General features: G+C 41.3%; 3 protein-coding genes across 3 annotated transcripts; 1 reads left to right on the top strand and 2 right to left on the bottom strand.

Annotated features, from left to right (window-relative positions):
- Positions 1–221: 221 nt before the first annotated feature.
- LOC139297928 (microtubule-associated protein 1S-like) lies at positions 222–10824 on the bottom strand. Its single transcript, XM_070920738.1, has 10 exons — positions 10662–10824; positions 9158–9253; positions 7436–7518; positions 6554–6691; positions 5553–6048; positions 5207–5293; positions 1916–4407; positions 1133–1274; positions 781–998; positions 222–377 (listed from the first exon to the last, which is right to left on the bottom strand). The coding sequence occupies exons 1-10, from the start codon at positions 10822–10824 to the stop codon at positions 222–224; spliced, it is 4071 nt and encodes a 1356-aa protein (XP_070776839.1).
- Positions 10825–11550: 726 nt separating this feature from the next.
- On the bottom strand, positions 11551–12338 carry LOC139297997 (cocaine- and amphetamine-regulated transcript protein-like). Its single transcript, XM_070920814.1, has 3 exons — positions 12204–12338; positions 11902–11982; positions 11551–11658 (listed from the first exon to the last, which is right to left on the bottom strand). Exons 1-3 carry the CDS (start codon positions 12336–12338, stop codon positions 11551–11553), a joined length of 324 nt encoding a protein of 107 aa, XP_070776915.1.
- Positions 12339–14448: 2110 nt separating this feature from the next.
- Positions 14449–18892, top strand: yju2 (YJU2 splicing factor homolog). Its single transcript, XM_070920806.1, has 8 exons — positions 14449–14562; positions 14896–14996; positions 16330–16474; positions 16644–16778; positions 16863–17044; positions 17289–17463; positions 18092–18263; positions 18427–18892. Exons 1-8 carry the CDS (start codon positions 14539–14541, stop codon positions 18546–18548), a joined length of 1056 nt encoding a protein of 351 aa, XP_070776907.1. The 5' UTR covers positions 14449–14538; the 3' UTR covers positions 18549–18892.
- Positions 18893–19669: the final 777 nt, after the last annotated feature.

Here is a 19669-nt window from a genome sequence, read left to right as displayed (position 1 = left end):
TGGTGCAAATGTAGCCCACAAATAAGTGATTAACCAGGAGGTGAATGGGTGAACATCCCATGTCATTACCCACTCAGTCGTGTTCGTGCAGAAAGGGGCCATATATTCCCTCTGTTTCTATTTATGTCACTCCTTTACAGGTCTCTTTTTTTTCTCTCTCACAAACATCCTTTACATCCTTCAGCTCATATTCTACCCTCCATCCTCCATCAGCTGCGTCCTCAAAACTCTATCTTGCAGGCAGGAAAGGTCTCATCCTGCATGGCGACAGTGCTGTTGGATCCCAGCACGGTGATGCCCATCTCCCTCTGTCTGTCCAGGGTCTGCTGGTACCACTCCTGCATCGACACGGACTCAAAGGTGGGGATCACTGTAACCTGGAGATCCAGAGAAAAGGATAGGCGAATTAAAAATGATGTTTATAGGAAAATGATCTGCAGAAAAAGTATAGGGGCATCTCAAATATAGCCTAATGGTTCTTCCAGGTTAGCTTCTGTTTCTCCAGCTTTCAGTCAATAATGTATTTTGAAACAGCGGGTCTCTTCTGTGTTTCTGAAAAGCTAAATAACGACACTGGGATTGTTCATAGCATACAACAACTACAGCTCCCATGATTCTTAGCTGTAGCTATGCTATCAAAAGCTAATGGGAGCTGTAGAATGCTAAAAAAGTAACTGTTTAAACCAAGATAAAAGAAAGATTATTTTCTTTCTTCACATTGCTATATAAGACATGTAATACATGGTTCAATGATGAATCCAACTGTGTGAGTGTTTCTACCTGCATGCTGTCGGGCCACAATGTTTTGCCATCCAGGAGTGCGTCCAGCGTATGCCTCAATAGCTCTTCTCTCTCTGGACTGTCGCCACTGATGATGTAACAGGAGGAGCGAACGCATCTGAAGAAGTCCACGCTGACTGTTGCAGAGGAGGCTCCAGAGGGGATGTAGGCCAGGTCCACGTACACACTGACTTCACCAACAGAGGGAGACTTAGAGCCTGTGACAAGAGAGAGAGAGGAGAGACTGCTATATCAAACTGCTGATGGCCAAGGCACCAACAGAAATCAGACGAGAAATTTACAGTATTACTAAATACTGTACAGTATTTTTACAACATTTTACACCTCATACCTGGATTGGGGGATGATTTTGCTGGTGCTGAGCGAGTGCTGGAGGAAGTCGTACGAGTAGAAGAGACATTCCCCTTTGCGACTGCACTTTGGCTCCCTGTCCTGCTTTTCCCTGAGCCTGATCTTGGGGAGGCCTCAATAACCTGGTAACAAAAAAGCAAAAATTGTATGCAAGGTTAAATGTTAGATTTCACTCCAGCCACAATAATAAAAACAATATTTTTCATCCTTCAAATCATAATAACTTAGCAAATATGTGACTGACTATCTGATTTTTATGGATTTTCAAAAAGTATCTCCTTACTTGAAGGAGATTTTTGGAGGGAAAAGTAGTTTTAATGCATAAAATACGTATTTCTTCCAGTATAATAACAGAATGGTTTCACTTTATATCTCATATATTTTCTCTTTTCTATTCTTCATTTAAGTTTTTTGTACTGGAAGCTAATTGTATTTCCTACATTTCTAACTAAAGTAAGGAAAAACATTAATGTGTCAAAATGTCAAATATGTTTTGATGTCATGACAGTGATTCTCATTACCGAAGCTTTTAGTTTTCTAAAATAGATTAAACTTTTCAACCGTGACCTGGACTGAATACTTAAAGAGGACACAGTGCTACACCTTTATGATTCCTGTGCACGTCTGGTACAGCGATGATAAGGCCTGATTGTAGCAACAATGAAAACATATATTAACCAAAATACGTAGCCTAAACCCACATGAACTCATGCATCAAATTACACAGACGTCCTTTTCTGTTTTGCAAATAAGACAAACTCACCACTGGCGTTTTTTTCCCTCGCATGCCAGTGGCTTTTGCTCTCTTCCCGTGAGCATCAGAGTCAGACTGTGGAACGGGCATGGAGGCGTCAGGATGTGGAGGCAGGGGCGGACTGTCCCTCAGCGGGGCTGGAAGAGGGTCCTGGGGCAGAGCCTGACTGGTGCAGAGGTCATGGGGGGAGTTGGACGGCTCAGTACACGACTCATCCTCATCTGAGTCTAGAACTCCATCTGCTGTGGTGGACGGGCAGTCCTCCGTGCAGACGGGGGCGTTTGACTCACTGGGTGACGTGTCCTTGGGGTTGTTGTTGTTGTTGCCGTGATGATGATGTGGAGTGAAGGCTCCTCTGGAGGGCTCGCTCGCACCTGAGCTGGAGTCAGGCGGTTTGAAATGCTTGAACTCACAGGGGGAAACCAGACATAAATCCACATCATGAGCTGATGCCTCAAAGTGAAGTGTGTTAGGAGCTGGAGGCCGCCCCATCTCTGAACACTGCCCTGAAGATCTTGGAGGCTTCTTCATTGGTAAAGACATCCCCACAAAATGGCCTCCATTGGAGTAGGAGTTATGAACACTGTCATCACCCTCTCTCTGGCTCACAGGGGTTGGTCCCTGCTCTAAGGACATGGATAGTGATTCATCTACTTCTGTGGACTGAGGTGAGCTCACCTCTGCCGGCATGGAGTGTGTAGTGGTGGTAGCGACAGAGGGAGAGTGGTCTATAGACCCATCTTTAAATGTACCCAAAGAGAGGAAACTTAGTTGCTTCTCTCTGGGGTTTACGTGGCCCTCTGGAGTGCTGTGGGGCTGGCATAGCTGCCCCTCACTTTGCTTGGATGATCCATTTTGCTGGTTGTCTTCAGCTGACTCTAAGTTACCCATCTGGGCCTGTAACCTGCTGAGAGTAGCCCTGTTGCACCACACATCATCTGGAGACAGACAGTAGGGAGTGTGGCCTGCACTGTTGGGCCGTGAATCGGGGGAGGCATGCTCTATGGTCTCCTCGTCAAGGCTGGTAGGTGCCTGGTTCTCTGGAGAAGATCGCGAAGGAGGGCTGTTTCTCAAAGCCCCGTCCAGGAGCGTGTACTCAGTCGGGGTTAAGTCTAGCAGGCCTGTGCACTCGCTCTTTGGCGCCTTGGTCAAGGAACATGGAAATCCTACAACCTTTACTGGTTTGGCAGCATTTCCAGACTGGTCTACATCAGCTTTCTCTCCAGTCTGAGCCGTATCTTGTGCTCCATTATCACCAATCTCTCCTCCCATTATCCCTGTACCACCTGCTGCTTCTTCCCCTAGTGTGTCAGCAGCTTCATTACTTATCTCTTTGCTCGGACTTCCAAGGCTCTTTTCATTTCCTGACTCACTGCTTTTCTGCTTTCCTTTATCTGCTGTTTCCACCTGTGCCTCTTCTCTTTCAGTTTCCTCCCGGAGCCTGAGAAAATCAGCCGTCATATCCTCAGGGGTAGACATTTTGGAGCCACAGTGGTTCTCTTCAGACTCTTTCTCTAGTTTTTGATTGTGCTGCTCTGTATCAAGACCCTCTGGCTCCTGGATTTCTAACACAGTCCCAGCATCTGGTTTTGTTGAGTTATGTACCCTCTTACCATTATTTGCCTCCTTTCCTGACGTTTTTTTTGTTTTCTTCACCCCTGATTTAGAGTCATTTTTTGCTTCCTTTTTGAGCTTAGTTTTATTTTCATTTTTTGGTTTGGAAGGGAGAACTTCCTTTTTCCCCTGATCATTCCTCACAACAGCGTTCTCCTCTTTATTGCCAGGCTTCTCCTCCTTTTTCCCATCCTTCCCACCTCCTTTCTTTGAAGTGTTCTTCTCTGACGATGTTGCTTTTTGCTTTAGACCTGTCTCTTTGATTCTGGTTTTATCAGCATCTCTTGTAGCAACTCCATTTAATACTTTTCCCTTTTCTCTTCCCAGTACATCCTTTCCCTCTTCTTTAACTCCTCGCTCTTTTCCATGTTTGGCTGTTGACTCCTTCCCTTGTGACCTGCCACTGTCTTGGCTCTCTGTCCTCTTGGTCTTTCTGTCCTCCCCCAGCCTCTCCAGGTCCCCGGTGGTCACCGTGGGCTTCTGGAGGAAGGCCAGCCCCTTCAGCTTCTCCAGCCCCTGCAGCAGCTTTGCCTGTGGGGTAAGACCAGGGAACAGCACCCTCACCACCTTCTCCTGGGGACACGCTGGGTGCCACACAAGCAGGGCAGACACCGAGGCCAGGGCGGTGAGAGGAAGAGTCTGGGATTTGGATGCTGACGACACTGCATCAGGCCAGTTTTGCATGAATGTCTGGTACTCCTGACTGTTTTTGCCAGGGTTGAGGATGTATAAATCTAACTGTCCCACTCCCATCTTCTGGAACAGGGTTTGCGGCTCAATGGGGACCCCTTGCGGTCGAAACAAAGGCTGTGGTCTGATGTCTAACTTCTTTAACAACTGCAGGGTTAGGGCCGCCTGGTGTGTGCTCTTCAGTACATTGTCCACACCTAAAATGAGAAGAATGATAACTTTATTTACTTTATTTGATAGCAGTCACTCACATTAGAAATCCAGCTGGGGTCCCTACATAACTGGTCATTACTCCATGACTAGGGACTAATCAGGTGAGGGTAGCCTGTTGGGTTTTTTCCTTGAGCTACGATTTTTGAGTATTTCGGTGAGTGGTATCCCATTTTCTTTGTATCTCGTGTTCTACTAGCACACACACAAAGACAATCATGTACCTGCTTATGCACACAGGTGAAGCCTTTTTAGACGGTATTAAGAATGAAGTGAAACAAAAAGACAATTCAGTCTGTTTATTAGGCTAGCTGTAATGTGCCAAGTAACATAACAATGCACCATGGAAAAAGAGGCTTGCTTGCTGATGTAACCGTGGATGCAGACTTCAGATTTCAAAATATTTTTAAAATATGTGCAAACTCATCAGCTGAAGAAGACCATGCAGTGCGAGTTAAGATTATTTTGTCAAACTACTATTTCCAAGGGCTAGTAGGAACTTTTCAAGCTCGGCTTTGAAAATACAAGAAAGGAAATGCATTTAGCTTCTTTGTTATGCCTCAAGGAAACACACAATACATTACACAATACACTGAACATAAACATTACTACAGTGTTTGTTTAAAAGAAAATTCATAGGGCACCTTTAACTCTGGGAAAGTCAAACACCAAGAAAAGTAAAGTTCCTCGTGTATCTTCCAAAATACTGCAATGCAAATGTTAATTTCTTGCTCATTTCCCCTGCTCAGTCATATTTCATTTACTAGGTTTTAATGGATCACTCACAAGGCTGTTCGTCAAACTGCAACCTGCTGGGGGCGTTAAAGAACACAACTCCAAGCTCTGGGGAGATGAGCCTCTTAGACGAGTCATCTGTTCAGACAAAAGAATATAAAGACAAAGAGGAACACATAAACAAAAATGAAACAGGTAAAGAGGACTACAGAGAAATCTCTTAACACCATTTCCTCATTATATCATCCTCCTGCAGGAAGATCAGCAACATCACTACCCTTGTTTCTTGGAAGATAGATCCCTCTTCTGCTGCGTTACCTGAGGTTTCTACCTTTTTTTCCATTAAAGTTTTTTTGAGGGGACAATTTTTGGGCTATATGAATAAAACTGACTTTACCTTTGATATCAGAGCTCAGCTCCAACTCAGCTACCTTCCTCTCCAGGAAGGTGTTGACCCCGTGGAGGTTCTCTGTCCCAATGTGCGTCAACAAAACTGCATCAACTCGGTCAAGGTGGCGGACCAGCTTCCAGAAACAGGCCTGAGAGTCCGAGCCGCCGTCCACCAGCACCGTGAACCCATTAACTGCAAAAAAGGCACAGTTGCCGCGGCCGGCGGGGAACACGTAGCAGCAGGGGCGGGACAGCTTGAGAAAACCCACGGTGGTGGGAGGAGGCAGGAGGTCAAAGGGAGATGGAGGGGACAGGGTACCAGAGACGAGGGAGGTGAATTCCCCCAGGGCCTCCATGGCAGGCAGCACCTCTGGGGGATTGATGTGCAGCGTGAAAGGACCCTGCAGAGGCTGGTTTCCCAAGAGAGTTGTCCTCCACTTGCCGATGTTGGGACAGCTGAGGGTCAGAATGAGTTTGGAGGAGGAGCTTTCTTGATCTATGAACTAAAGACAGAGCATTTTCTCAGCATACATCCAACAGATTTGTTTTCTTTTCCAGTACTGTATGTTTTGCAATACAGCCAATATTATCTTATTACAGACATATTGTAACAACAATATTGTAAGTACAAAAAAACGGTATAGTTGAAGTACTTCAGAAAGAGTGTCTACATGTTATGTGTTTTTGTAAATAAATAAATAGAATATCTACTGATATATTGTTATCAGACAATATCTTTGGGTTTTGGACTGTTGGACAATTTAAAGATGTCACATCGGGATTTGGGAAATTGTAATGGGCATTTTTCACTGTTTTCTACCATTTAATAAACCAAACAATCAGGAAAATAATCACCAGATGAAACTATGGTGAAAACAATTGTTAGTTTCAGCTCTAAAATAAGCCTAAATGTATAGATGTTCAAGATTACGTGCACCTAATGAGCTGCTGAAGTAACAAGTGAACATTTATTATAGAAATAAAACTCAGAGAGCGACATTGCCGTACTTGCTCTGTCAGTATTTGTTTCAGCTGGTGAGGTGAGAACAATCCTTTGTGAAACAGCAGGTCTCCGCTTTCCTCCAAACTCTGGCCGGCCAAGATCAACAGCTTATGGGCCGATTCCCTGGACAGCAGAGCAAACACCTGGCCAGGCCGGAGACATGGACAGACTTTATTTCCCCATAATCAAAAGAAAACGATCAGCATTACAGAAAAAAGAAAAAATAATGGGACAGGGGCAAATAATTGACTATTAACTATTTTTTTCATTTTTGTACTCATTTTTGAGTCACTTTTCAAGCCAGAATACCAACCATTTGGTGGCAACAGCTTCTTAAATGTGACTATTTACTGATTTGTCCACTTTATATCGTTGTAAAATGAATATCTTTGGGGCTTTTTGTTTGGACTGTTGGTTGGACAAAACAAGCCACCTGAAGGAATGAGCTCTGGGAAACTGTGATCCATTTTTCATCTTTCTGTTTTTTAGACCAAACAAATAATTTATTAATCATGGAAACAATCGTCAGATTAATCGATAATGAAAATTTGCTGCAGCCGCCATTATAATCATATGAAAATATATTTGTATGACACTACCTGCAATCATATAAAAAATACTGATAGATGTCAAATTCCTGTATGAACTGAATTAAAATAGAAAGTACAACAAAACAATAATTCTCAAATAATATTCCCAAGTTTGTTTCAGATCTCATTTAGAAAAATATTCTAATATAATTTACTTTTGTTATTAAAAACTGTGATAAAAATAAATGAAAAAATAAGAATACTTGCACCACTGCATCATTATAACACCTGGCTTGGTCAACATATCTTTCAAGAACTTGGTGTATCTCTGAAGGAACCAGGATTTCTGCCCCTCACCTCTGAACGAACCTGTTCCTGAGACGGACTGATCAGCACCTGAGTGTCCAACACTCTGGTACTGTGGCGCAGACACTTGTGCCCTGAGGAGGCAGAGAGAAAAACAAAGAATAGAAAGAGAAGGACAGACAGGCAGACAGCCAAGCGGAAGCAAACCAGAGACGGGGAAAGTCAGAGCTGAGGGGAAACAAGCCGTCAGATCTGAGCAGCGAGCGAGAGGCCAGAAGCAAATAGGAAGGGAACTCAAAAAAGTCGATGAGAAAGTGAACTGGGATAACCGGGCGGGTGATTGACTTCCCGAAAGAAAAAGAGGAAGGAAGAAGAGTGGAACAGCTGAGTCAGAGCGACTGTCTGAGGATGAGATGCCAAGTTAACTCAATCTACAGTGAATATCCAGTCTGAGGGGAACTGGATCAACATTTGAGGATACAGAGCTGGACACAGCCAACTGAAAAATAATGACCCAAATAAGTACAAATGTGTCTTTGTCTTTAATTCAAGTTGGAAATGAAAAGAATTATAGCCATTCCTCACTGTCTACTGCACTGAATTACGTTTTTTATGCTTTCCAATCTGTGATACAACGGTAAAGTTCAAATTTGGGAAATAAGATTTATTTGTTTTCTTGCCGAGACTTCAATACCTCTCTCATGTCTGTACGCTAAATATGAAGCTACAGCCAGCAGCCAGTTAAGTTTAGCTTAGCTTAGCATAAAGACTGGAAACATAGTGGGAACAGCTTGTTTTGTTTGTAAGTGTGTGTGAGCCGAAGTAAACTGTTAAACTTTACGGAGTGGTCCTGTGGATTTATTCGATGTGGATTAAAACGAGAGGCATTGATAGAGCGTCAAGCTAAGGCTTCATTCAGACAGTGGAAATCTACAGTTGTTGTCACCGTGAAGTTGCTAGGCAACGAGCAAAGACTTGCCGTTTTAACACTTCGGTTTTTGTACAAATTAAACAAACAAGATGTAACGTGTTAATTACTAAACTTTAGAGGTGCTGGTCAGCTCATTTTCTTACCTCTGGACAGAGCTAGGCTAGCAATTTCCCCCTGTTTCCAGTCTTTATGCTAAGCTAAGCTAACTAGCTGCTTGCTCAAGCTGCATATTCACTGTAAAGGTATTGATCGTCTCATCTAACTCCCAGCAGGAAAACAAACAAGCGTATACCCCAAAATGTCGAACTATTTCTTCAAGTCACTTCTCTTTCTTGTACAAAATGTCAAATCCCTCCATTTTGCAAAACCCTGACATCCAAAATAACATGTAAGCTCTACTTTATTTAAAGAGAATTCACTGTAGTAGTTTTTACCACATACAGGCAACCTTTCTGGCTGCCATTTTGTCCTCCCTAGAACAAGATGTGTCTGTTCTCGTCTGTGTTCATCACCTCACTTCACAGCTCAGCTGCAACTCGACTGTCTGACTGACGTCTGCCTTTCCACCGTTTTCCCTGGCTGTCCTTGGCTGTGCATACTAAAAGGCTGTAACACATACAAAAAGAGAGGTGGCACGGCTTGGTTGCAGGCCTCTATTGTTTTCTGTCCAAAGGGCCCACCCATGTTTGACAATCACCCGACTGCTCCTCCGCCTTCCTTCCTTCCTTCCTCGTTGACCCCAGACCGGCCAAACTGGCGTGTTACCATGGAGACGGGGCTTTCTGTGCGATACAGGGTCAAAGAGTTAGGACGAGGAGTCAAACAAGCACACTGTTACCTACCTGAACCCTTGAAAGACGCCGTATGATGGGAGAGAAATTCTTGCAGATACAGGTTCAGGTTACAGGATTTTAAGTTGACGTCCCATGACCGAATACCTGGAGACATACAGGATGGTCATATAAGTTACATTTGGTCACATGGGGCAACAATTGCTTTTATAAACTCACATAACTGTCCAAATATTCACATAAAAAATGTGTGGAAGTTGTAATGTGCAAATGTATTTGTTGTATGTATTACATTTTAAAAGTCGACTTGTCGTTGTGCATTCATACAAAAAATATTTGTACAAAATAAGATGATGCGTTACATTTTTGATTAAACTAAAATAACAAATTTAAGCATAGGAAATTTTAAATCAGTAGAATCATTTTAAATCATATAGAAACGCCTAAATGGCCCAGGGTATTTACTGATGTTAAAGTGTACAACCAGCTCTAAATCTTTTCAATATGTTAGGGCTAATATATGGAACGTTCTGAAGCTATTACTGTTTTTAAAACAGGTGTAAAAACGTTTTACTTCAAGAAAATGGAAAATGGAGAGTTGGGTGAATGTATTTTGTATTTTAGTAAAAATGTACAACTAAATAAAAATAATAAGAAACATACAGTAGGATTATCACCTTTCCAACAGTGTCAACCAAAACAGAAAATGTAAAGCTTGCATTATAAGGACTGCATTAGATTGTACACGTATAATAACGTAGTGAAAGTGATTTTTACTTTTTAGACTCGCAGACTAGATAAATAAACCATTCAAAAAGACAAACATTGGAATACTTGAAAGATGCACACCACACAGCTGGAAACAGGGCTGTTTTTCTGAGCTTGTGAAAAGCTGACATTTTGGAGGTACATGCAGGAGACAGTGATGAATTGTTGATAGGCCTGATGAAAATGATAAATGTCTCTCTGTATCTGTCTTTCTGTTCCCGTTTCTGCTCCCTTATCTATTTGCACCCTCTAAACTACAGCCTTTTTTATGTAAAGCACTTAAATGTACCTTCCTTATCTACAGCTGTACTCACACTGTGACTGTAATCATTCTAGCATGCCACGCACAGTCTGCTGCCTACAGTCTCCACAGTTGCTGCTGTACATAAACACACACAAGGTTAATGGCACATCGTTTACAAGTGGCTATGTGTTGACTGAATATCCGCCCTGCCAACATTTCCCCCAAAAGCTTCCCCTTATATAACAATATATATATAATAATACTGAGGCGAAAGACAAAACCACCAGCCCCAGACTGCTTTTCATTATAATGTGTCCAGGGGGGGTGAGGTGGTGCTGATGGTGGAGCACCGCCTGGTGACGCATCCTCGGTCAGTAGGGTGGATTAAATTACATAAACACCGCAATGGGGTCAGAGTAGCATCCTCTGTGGTGATTTAGACGACGACAACTCACTTGCAGGCATCTGATTTTATTGATGCGAATATAAAGAATAGCAAAGCGACATGCAGCAGCTGCGAGGGGCGGGTTGAAATAAACGTACCTCGTTCAATCTCCTCGCTGATGTGTCCCGTCTGTCGGAGGTGAGCGGTCCGTCCGATAATGATGAGCAGGGAGTATTTGTGGAGGCAGAAGTCGAGGTTTGCGGTCGCAGCGCGCCTCGGCTCCTCCTGGACCTCCCTCTCCGGCACCCGGCTGGACGCCATGTTGGAAACTTGCAGTTGGATGTGATGTCATTGAAAAAGCCTGACAGCGCCTTTTATTACAGAGAGTTGACAGCTGGTGTGCAGGAATGCGGCCGTGCATTAGTGAAAGTGTAGGAAGAGGCTGAATTATTGATGACACGTGGCAAAAGAAATCAATGTATTTTTCTTAATTGTTATCTCTTAAGTGTTTCAGTCATTTTAATCAAAAGCACATTGCCAACAAGTGATGCTGAAAATCCAGCTGCTAATAGGCAACATGTGAAGAGATTTTATTTTATAATAATACAACAAACAACAGAATATAATTTAGTTGATTTATTGACCTCCTTATTTTACAAATGTGTTTAGAAACAGATGCTAGGGTAGATTTATTTTCTCCCCCTATAACAGGAACAACAACAAACAAAATGACAAGGAAAAACAAGGATTTATGACAAAAACTACATTCAAAGTCTGTCACAAGATGCCACAATCCCACACAAATAGCTCGCCCCCGTTGCGACCATCATAAACTCTGGGGGACAGATGCACACAGACTATTCAAAACATATTCTAACATTCTCCAGTACAGGTTTATAAAAGAAAAAGAAAAGCGTCCTTTATTAATCACATATTACAGCGTGTTTTTATATTTGTCACAAAGAGAATGACAACAGATTTTATCACTCCAACCCCCCCTGAACTCTTTCCTGTGTTTCTTTGCATTTTTGTTATTATCTTCTTCCTTCACAAACATTTGAGAACATAAAAGTTACAGGAAGTCCCCCGGGGACAGCTGCACAGCGTGCCGATACGCGCGCCTTTACGCACGGCGCACGGCTCCCCTGCGTCACACTGGAATGATAAAAACATGAATTCATGAAAATGCCGATATAGGCTGTAGACTTATTGCTCAAAGTCATAGTCAGAAAGATGACATGCAATGAATGCATATGCTTTGATTTCCAAGTTCAAAAGCTTATTACAAAATATTCCAAACATTCTTCTACCTTAGCATATTTCAAAATATTATAAAATCGTAGAAAGACTGTCAATAAGATAAGCCATTCCCTGTCCGGAATAATTTGGTGTACATACCGAAGGCAGCCAGCCAAGCTTTTTCTCTAAGGGCATCTCTTTGCTCCTCAGCTTCTCCAGAACTTCTTGCAGCGCGTCAATCTGCATAGAAATAAAATGCCAAAACAGTTAAATCGTCATAAAATAAATGATGCTATTAAAACATGACATGACGTGTCCATTTTGGGGTAAACTCATTATCTTAGCTGAAGTTAAAAGCTCAACAACTCAGGCAGTAACTTTCTATCCTTCCTTATCGACAGTCGTACAAAGCGCCAACAACTGACACATTTCACACCCATGCCACTTATAAAACCTCTCACCAGGTCTTTCTCCTGTTGGGTTTTCAGGGGGAAATCCAACGAGCGCGTCTCCAGTGAGGAGTCCTCTGCACGAGCCAGCCACAGGTAGGCGCAGCAGCAGGTGGCCGCGAGGAGGAGAGTCCGAGCGCTGACCATGGTGCTGAAACAAACGCAGGCGGAGTCCTTCTCTTCGGCGGGTGGACAGAAGTGTGAAGTCTGGGCTCCCTGGACGTGTGGAGGGTTTGGAGGTCTCCTGTACAGAGGACCCCCCTCTTTATAGGCGCTTTACAGCTGCTGTTGACATCAGCCTCTGAAATATTCATGAACATTTTTGACACGGGGGATACTGCTCAGCACCTTTGTATCTTTGGATGATCACAGGAAGGGACCTGACCTGATAAAGATGGATTTACATTTCATAAAACATATTTGATAAAGTAATCTAGCGGCTGAATGGGGATCAAACTCATTTTCCTTCTAAATGGGTCTGTTTTTAAAATCGTAACCTGGCCTGTTGGAGGCAAATTAAGCCTTTTCGGTTGAACACATATCTGACTCATTAATGAGTCATTTTGATGTGTCAGAATCAGGCTGAGAACTCACCACATACAGTACATACAACCATCACTGAACAAAACTGTGAATCTGAATCAGGAACTGTCAAATCCAAATGAGAAAGGATACTACACAGTTAAGTTTTATCTGAAACATGATACCATACTCTTAACTAACTCTTATGGAGTGTAATTTCTGTAAACACAAACCCTTTCCCTCCACATTTGGCTGCTAATCTATTCTGCTCATCCTCTCCTGTCGTCTCTGTTCAATAAAGCTGACATCAGACCTCAGGTTAACCCACATTGACACCAATCTGTAATCAGGATCCAATTTCCTTTTGTAGGAATAACCTTAACACACCTCCTAAGCAATATAAGTGTCTGTGTGTGGCTGGCAGGCTTATGTTTACAAACCATCCCTGTCAGAGACCCCATGTCACTGACAATTCCTGTTACCCCTGAGAGGCCATTCCTCCCCCATGTTGATCATGATCTCCTCCGCGGTCTCCTGAAAGAGACAAGATCTAAAGCAGACAGCAGAATGAGGGCAGTGGTCAATACATGAAGGCTATGACTCATTCAGGTTGGATAACTGCAATGGAAAAACATACATTTTAAGGTCTGGTTTTGGGGTGTTTGTGTACACACAAAAACAAGCTATTTTAACATGTTCATACACTTACAGATACATGAATATTCTGACATGTATGTGTGTGTGTGTGTGTGTGTGTGTTTGTTTTCCTTTCAGCACATTAAATCACACTGTCATGACAGACATTTTGGGATCACATCACAGGACTATACCATATCCAAGACACCAATCACTCACTTGCTCACTCAGTGACATGAGGTGTAGCAAAGACACAACAAAAGAATGAAATGTTGACAGTCTGAAAGAGGAAATAGGAAATGATTTAAACCATGTGTATAAAAGTGTATAAAATGATGCACATGGCATCTAGAGTTTCTATGTACTGTAAGGTGCAGCCATTAAAAATGACATTGAATATTGATATAAATGTGATGTGGGTTCATTGAAGTTGGAACTGAATGTGATTTTTTATAATAGTAACATTAGGTTTCAAGCGGTTAATGGTTTAAAATGATAAGTAACGGACAAAAACACAGTAATGTACATAGAGATTTGGCATGAATAAAGATTCTTAAAATATTATTTTACCTGTTTTATGTGTATGTATGTATGTATTTACGTATGGAACTGAACATGTATGTGCACGTAATATTACTGTCACTTGTGTTTGATTTGTTTATCCAAATACATAAAATATAAACAAACATAAGAGTTTTAATGTGATTCTTTTCCTCTAAAAGTTCTTATATTTGTATTATTCCATTGCTTTCCACAGCAGCTCATAAAGGAGATCCTACCCATTGATCAATATTAGACCATGGTGTGTCCATCTTCCAGAATATCAAAATCAAAGGACAAACTGTCAATATTAACGTAAACACAGACGAGACAACACTTCTAATAGTTTTTTACTTTTTAAAAAAAGGATTATTTTTACTGTCCTGTAATTGTCTCTATCTATCTTAGCATGTCCTTGTCCTCCTGTATGATAGTGTTTCATGCGTTCAGTCATTTTCTTTCGGCTGTAGTACTCTCTCCTTCCGCAGGGGGCAGCAGCACACTTTGAAGCACAGGAAACTATAATGAGACAACCGGAAGTTAGAGTGTGGTTTCCAAGCAGCTATCTTGAGCAGTGTTGTGGATATAGTCTTAATCGAATCATTCCAACGTTTCATTCTCCTCGTTGGGTTTCCAGCAAAAGTAAAAAATGTCCGAAAGAAAAGTATTGAATGTAAGTATGAGGACGCTAACGATGTGACTTTGTTAGGAACGTTTAAAATGGTTATCCGTGACGTATGAGCTGTATAAGAAACCAAGCAGGCTAACGTTAGCTTTGAAGCTACGTGTGGATTTGTCTGCGATGATAACAACATTTCATGGGGAACTGTGTGTTGGATGTGTTGTAATTGCTCATTTGTACATGATGTATTAGCTATGATTACTTTCTGTAGAAACGCAATTCCATTATTACTAATATCTAAATTACTACATTTCTGTAGTTTCATTACAAGTTCAGACCTTTCACTAAGTCACATCTGTTTTGTCTGTGTTTTGTCCTCCACAGAAATACTACCCCCCGGATTTTGATCCATCCAAAATCCCAAAACTTAAACTCCCAAAAGATCGTCAGTATGTGGTCAGATTGATGGCTCCGTTTAATATGAGGTATGTCTGTTTGAGCCATGTGTGTTTAAGACACAATGTTTACTCATCTTATATCATGCTGAAGTTCCACTTTCGTTTATTGCCACACAGTTGGAGTGATAGATGATGGCGTTTTCACTTCAGGGTTAAAGGAGCTGTTTTCAGTTCGCAAATGTAAACAACATCGTGCAGTTGTCATATATTTACTTTTAGGGTCTCTGTAGACATTTGAATTGAAAAGTAGTTTAAAGGAAAGGAGAAGGGGACAGGCTTAAAGAGTAGAATCTGCTATTCTTGATCACTTGGGAAAACAAGCTTTCATTCGTCTTCCCACTCAGGGATATGTCTCTGAAAGCAGGTGTTAGAAAAGAAGGTGAGCTGGGTGAGGCAGTTCTTTTTGACTATTTTATTTGGTCCCAGAATTGTATACGGGTCACGCATTTTGACTGTTAAAAAGTCATGTTCTCAGGCTCTGATAGTGTTTCCATGTGCAGTGGTACAACGCTGAATAGACCCCCACCAAAACTTGATTCTTGAGGTTTTGAGGCCAATGCCAATATTTAAGTATTTGAGAGTTTTATTGGCCATTATTGGTTTTTAAATATAAACACGAAATAAACAAGCATTTATTATAAGGATTCCTTAAATTTGGTTTTTGAAAGAATTGTGACCAAGAATAAACTTATAATAATAAAACTTACCAGTGAGATAACTAGATAATGGGGACACCACTTCTAAATTACCTCAAACATGTCTTTCGCATTTCCGTGCGGCCATTTCTTGTTACTCATCGGCCAACATGTACAAACACTCTGATATATCTGTCACAAGCTGTAATTGGTCAGTAATATCAGCCATACTGATATTTTTGTTCTGGCTGTAATTCTGGATATAGTTTTAACCACCCACTGGTTATAATAAAAGGAGGTTGTAACTAGTAGTTTTTTATGTTTCTGTTGTCTGAGAAAGTAAGCCTCCTGTTGAGCTCTCTTGGTAAATGGACAATGTCTTATTTCAGGTTATCACTGGCTGTCAATCAGAGTGGGAATCTTGGCTGATTTGTTTCATTTGAAGGCAAATGCAGTTTTTTATGTTCCCAAAAATGTATGACAAGGTAGCACATCTCAAATTTCCAGATCTGCAATATTGGGTTTTGGGTCCAGCACACTGATAATCCCATTGTTGAAGCACAACCTCCTTTTCACAGTTACCAGCTATATTAAACAGTTTTTTTATATTTTCATTGTATTTACAGTAGGACCAGGCTACACCTTAGTGACAAGGACTTTCTGGCCTGTGTAAGTGAGTCCTGTGACTGTGGTGTCTTTAACATTGCCTCTCTGGTTGTTTGCAGGTGTAAAACATGTGGCGAGTACATCTACAAGGGGAAGAAGTTCAATGCACGCAAAGAGACTGTTCAGAATGAGCTCTACATGGGACTGCCAATCTTCCGTTTCTACATCAAATGCACTCGGTGTCTTGCTGAGATTACATTTAAGGTGAGAGTATTTAAATTTTCTGATTATCACACTGATATTTATTGAAATATTGTTTTATTGAGACAAAGCAAGTACTATAAAGATAAATCTCCAACTGTGTTTGTGTCATTTTCCGAAAGAGATGTTTCCAGCATTAAACACAAAATAATTGCTCATGTTGTGACTATAGACTGACCCAGAGAACACGGACTACGCAATGGAGCACGGTGCAACACGAAACTTCCAGGCTGAGAAACTGATTGAGGAGGAGGAGAAGAGAGTCCAACTGGAGAGGGAAGAAGAGGAACTGAACAACCCCATGAAGGTCGGTGTTTAAATGACATTTACTGTTGTTATTTTGAACCTGCAATAGGAATGAAGAGTTGATGATTTCCCAATCCTCTACTAGGTGTTGGAGAACCGCACAAAGGACTCCAAGATGGAGATGGAGGTTCTGGAGAACCTCCAGGAGCTGAAGGAGCTGAACCAGAGGCAGGCTCAGGTGGACTTCGAGGGAATGATCGACCGGTACAGAGAGCTGGAGAAGAGAGAGAAAGAAAGGGAGAAAGAAGAGGATGAGCGGGAGACAAAGTGAGTGAGGAAGATTTATAAACGATGGGTAGTTAAACCAAGGTAAAACATACAGTGTACTACAGATTTAAGTAAACTCTAAACACTACATAACTAATATTAGAGATAAATAGGAACTTAATATCTGCCTATGTGTCTGAATAAGTTTTGTCATGTATATTCTTCTTATAATCAGTGTGAACTCCGAGCAATAGTCATTAAAAATCCAATTAAATCTGAATCTTAAATCTCTATTGTTTCTCAGGGAGATGTTGGATCGTGCCCTCGTGAAAAGACTCAGAGACTCTGACTCAGAGGAGGAGGAGAAGGAGGAGGAGGAGGAGGGCAGCAGCAGCAGCAGCAGGAGCTCACAGTCAAAGAAATCCAGCACAGACAAACCAACAGACATCCTCACCACTGACAAACCCACAGAGGCACCGGTATGTAAGAATCACTCACATTCAACAAAGTGTGTGTCCCATTCGGTGCCTTGCAACTTATTTGGTTCAAATGACATTTGCAAATATTTGTCATGGTTTGTTTTACTCTATTTAAAGTTCTAATCTTCAAGATTTCAGTCCTGTTTCCTGTAACTCTTCATCTAACAGCTCATTGTGCTCGCTCTCTCACTGCTCCTTCTTGTTTCTGCAATATTTCAAACTGATCGGCTGTCAAACAACACCTGAATAGGACCATGTCTTGTTTAGTAGACTGTGAACTCCTTGACAAATACATTGTATTTCCATCTTTATAACTTGATATGTTCAATATAGGCCCATATATACCCATAATTTTTTCCACAAAAGAGGACAAAATCCTTGCAGGACGACTAACATATGCATATTAATTGTTCTGTCATAGAGGCTTCCCATTTGGTGTAGCTTTTTTTTCTTATATGGTTTTTAGCATGGTATTGCCAGCTTTATGATTTTTATAAATTGATCTTAAATGCAGTTCAAAGTGTAAAAGTAAAATTTAGATGATGCAAATACTAAAAGAAACTCGACTGGAAGAAGCCATCATGTAAGCAGGAAATAGTGGATTGTCTCATGCTGTGTGTTTCCACAGGGAACCTCAGCTGGAGGAGTGAAGAGGGCCAAGGTGGAGAGCTGGGAGAGGAGTGTGGGGACACTGGGTGGTGGAGGGGCACTGGGGTCCCTGGTGGTGCGAAAGAAACAAGCAGCAGCTTTCAAAAAACCGAGTCCAGTGGCGTCGGCCGCAGCTCCCACTTCACAAACAGGTAACACATAATTTATCCCTCGTGTTCTTATGAGCAGACATGTGATTTTTGCATGTTTAGGATTTCTATTTTCTTGGACACACTTTTGTCATCTTTTGACATCCTTTGTCAAAAGTTTGCGTATGATTTGGAAGGCACAATCATTGTGTATCTTGTTTTACAGAGTCAAAGGCATCTACGGCCGACTCCAAGAACGCCTCCAAGCCCGTTGCCACACAAAATGGGTCGTCATCTCTCAGCCTGCTGGGAGCGTATTCAGACAGTGACAGCAATGACAGCGAATGAAAAGAAGATGCTTGGGATGGATTTTGATTTGAGTGATTGACACACAATTGCATAAATGATGCAGAAAGGAATTTAATGATATGGACCTTTTTGTAATGCTGCACAGAAATCAAAATCATATGTGTTCGTGGGTCTCGCCTATGAAAGCCTTTCTATAAAGGCTGATAATAAGTCGGTGTGTTGGTGGGCCATCATTAGCAGGAATTGTACTCTTCCTTAGCTGATCCACTGGTTCAGGGGCCTGTTGTTAAAAATGGTAATGTTTGAATTTTTGTGATGCAATTTGTCCCTTTGAGAATATCAGGTGTATATTTTAGTGTTTATTAAAATCTGTTTAACTTCAACTCTGTTTTTGACATGATTTGACATCCTGCAATGTCTCTCTTTTAATATCTTAAATGTTAATGTGGGATCACAATATTTAGTTCTTGTAGTTCTGTGCTGCCAATCAGATATGAATTTATGTAGATCAGAAAAACTAGAATATGTATATATAAAGTGTTAACTACAAACCTGCCATAATATTTCACTGAGTTCATAGTGTTGCTTTTATGTAATTCAGCATTTGTTTGGACAGTAAATATTAATGTGATTTCATTATTCATAGGGCGAAGGTAAATGTCATGTTATAATGTTTCAGAATCAGAAATACTTTATTGATCCTGTTAGAGCTGGGAGATATACTGGTATTTATTTAACAATGATTTTAATATAGCTGGTATTTTGGTGAACTCAATATTATGATAGCTTTAATGTGGATCTTTACAATTCATTATTGACCTTGGAAACAGCAGGTGTCAAAAGAATCTCAACTCAAGGTCCACTTACTGACTTGTCCTGGAGCTTTGATCACACTGTCTTCATATTATTAATATTTACATTAATCCTGTTCTGTATTGTCCTGTTGTCAGAGGCTCTCTTACAACTAAGAGCTTTTATAAACCAGGTCTACTGTTTTAGCTGCGCCATCCTTGCCATGTCAATAGGACTTGCTGCTATTGACATTAAAATGAATGCCTTTTACCTGTTTGCCATCATATCCTCATCACTATTTGTATTTTGTCAGCGTGCCTTATAACCCACCCCTAGTTTAGTCTGAATACAATATGAAAGCAGCAATA

The sequence above is a fragment of the Enoplosus armatus genome, chromosome 15 (genome assembly GCF_043641665.1).
Source record: "Enoplosus armatus isolate fEnoArm2 chromosome 15, fEnoArm2.hap1, whole genome shotgun sequence".
NCBI classification, from domain to species: domain Eukaryota; kingdom Metazoa; phylum Chordata; class Actinopteri; order Centrarchiformes; family Enoplosidae; genus Enoplosus; species Enoplosus armatus.
This window is presented reverse-complemented; position numbering and strand designations above follow the sequence as displayed.

What these genes read in the sequence shown, in the direction of transcription:
- LOC139297928 (XM_070920738.1), bottom strand. Translation starts at nt 10,824, where the DNA reads ATGGCGTCCAGCCGGGTGCCGGAGAGGGAGGTCCAGGAGGAGCCGAGG. An exon ending in AACAAATACTGACAGAGCAA is followed by an intron (nt 6,049 to 6,553) that starts GTACGGCAATGT and finishes CTCTGTCTTTAG; the next exon opens with TTCATAGATCAAGAAAGCTC. An exon ending in GCAGTTTGACGAACAGCCTT is followed by an intron (nt 4,408 to 5,206) that starts GTGAGTGATCCA and finishes TTCTCATTTTAG; the next exon opens with GTGTGGACAATGTACTGAAG.
- yju2 (XM_070920806.1), top strand. Translation starts at nt 14,539, where the DNA reads ATGTCCGAAAGAAAAGTATTGAAT. An exon ending in TTGCTGAGATTACATTTAAG is followed by an intron (nt 16,475 to 16,643) that starts GTGAGAGTATTT and finishes TTGTGACTATAG; the next exon opens with ACTGACCCAGAGAACACGGA. An exon ending in ACAAACCCACAGAGGCACCG is followed by an intron (nt 17,464 to 18,091) that starts GTATGTAAGAAT and finishes GTGTTTCCACAG; the next exon opens with GGAACCTCAGCTGGAGGAGT.
- LOC139297997 (XM_070920814.1), bottom strand. Translation starts at nt 12,338, where the DNA reads ATGGTCAGCGCTCGGACTCTCCTCCTCGCGGCCACCTGCTGCTGCGCC. An exon ending in CCCAACAGGAGAAAGACCTG is followed by an intron (nt 11,983 to 12,203) that starts GTGAGAGGTTTT and finishes ATTTCTATGCAG; the next exon opens with ATTGACGCGCTGCAAGAAGT. An exon ending in AGCTTGGCTGGCTGCCTTCG is followed by an intron (nt 11,659 to 11,901) that starts GTATGTACACCA and finishes TTATCATTCCAG; the next exon opens with TGTGACGCAGGGGAGCCGTG.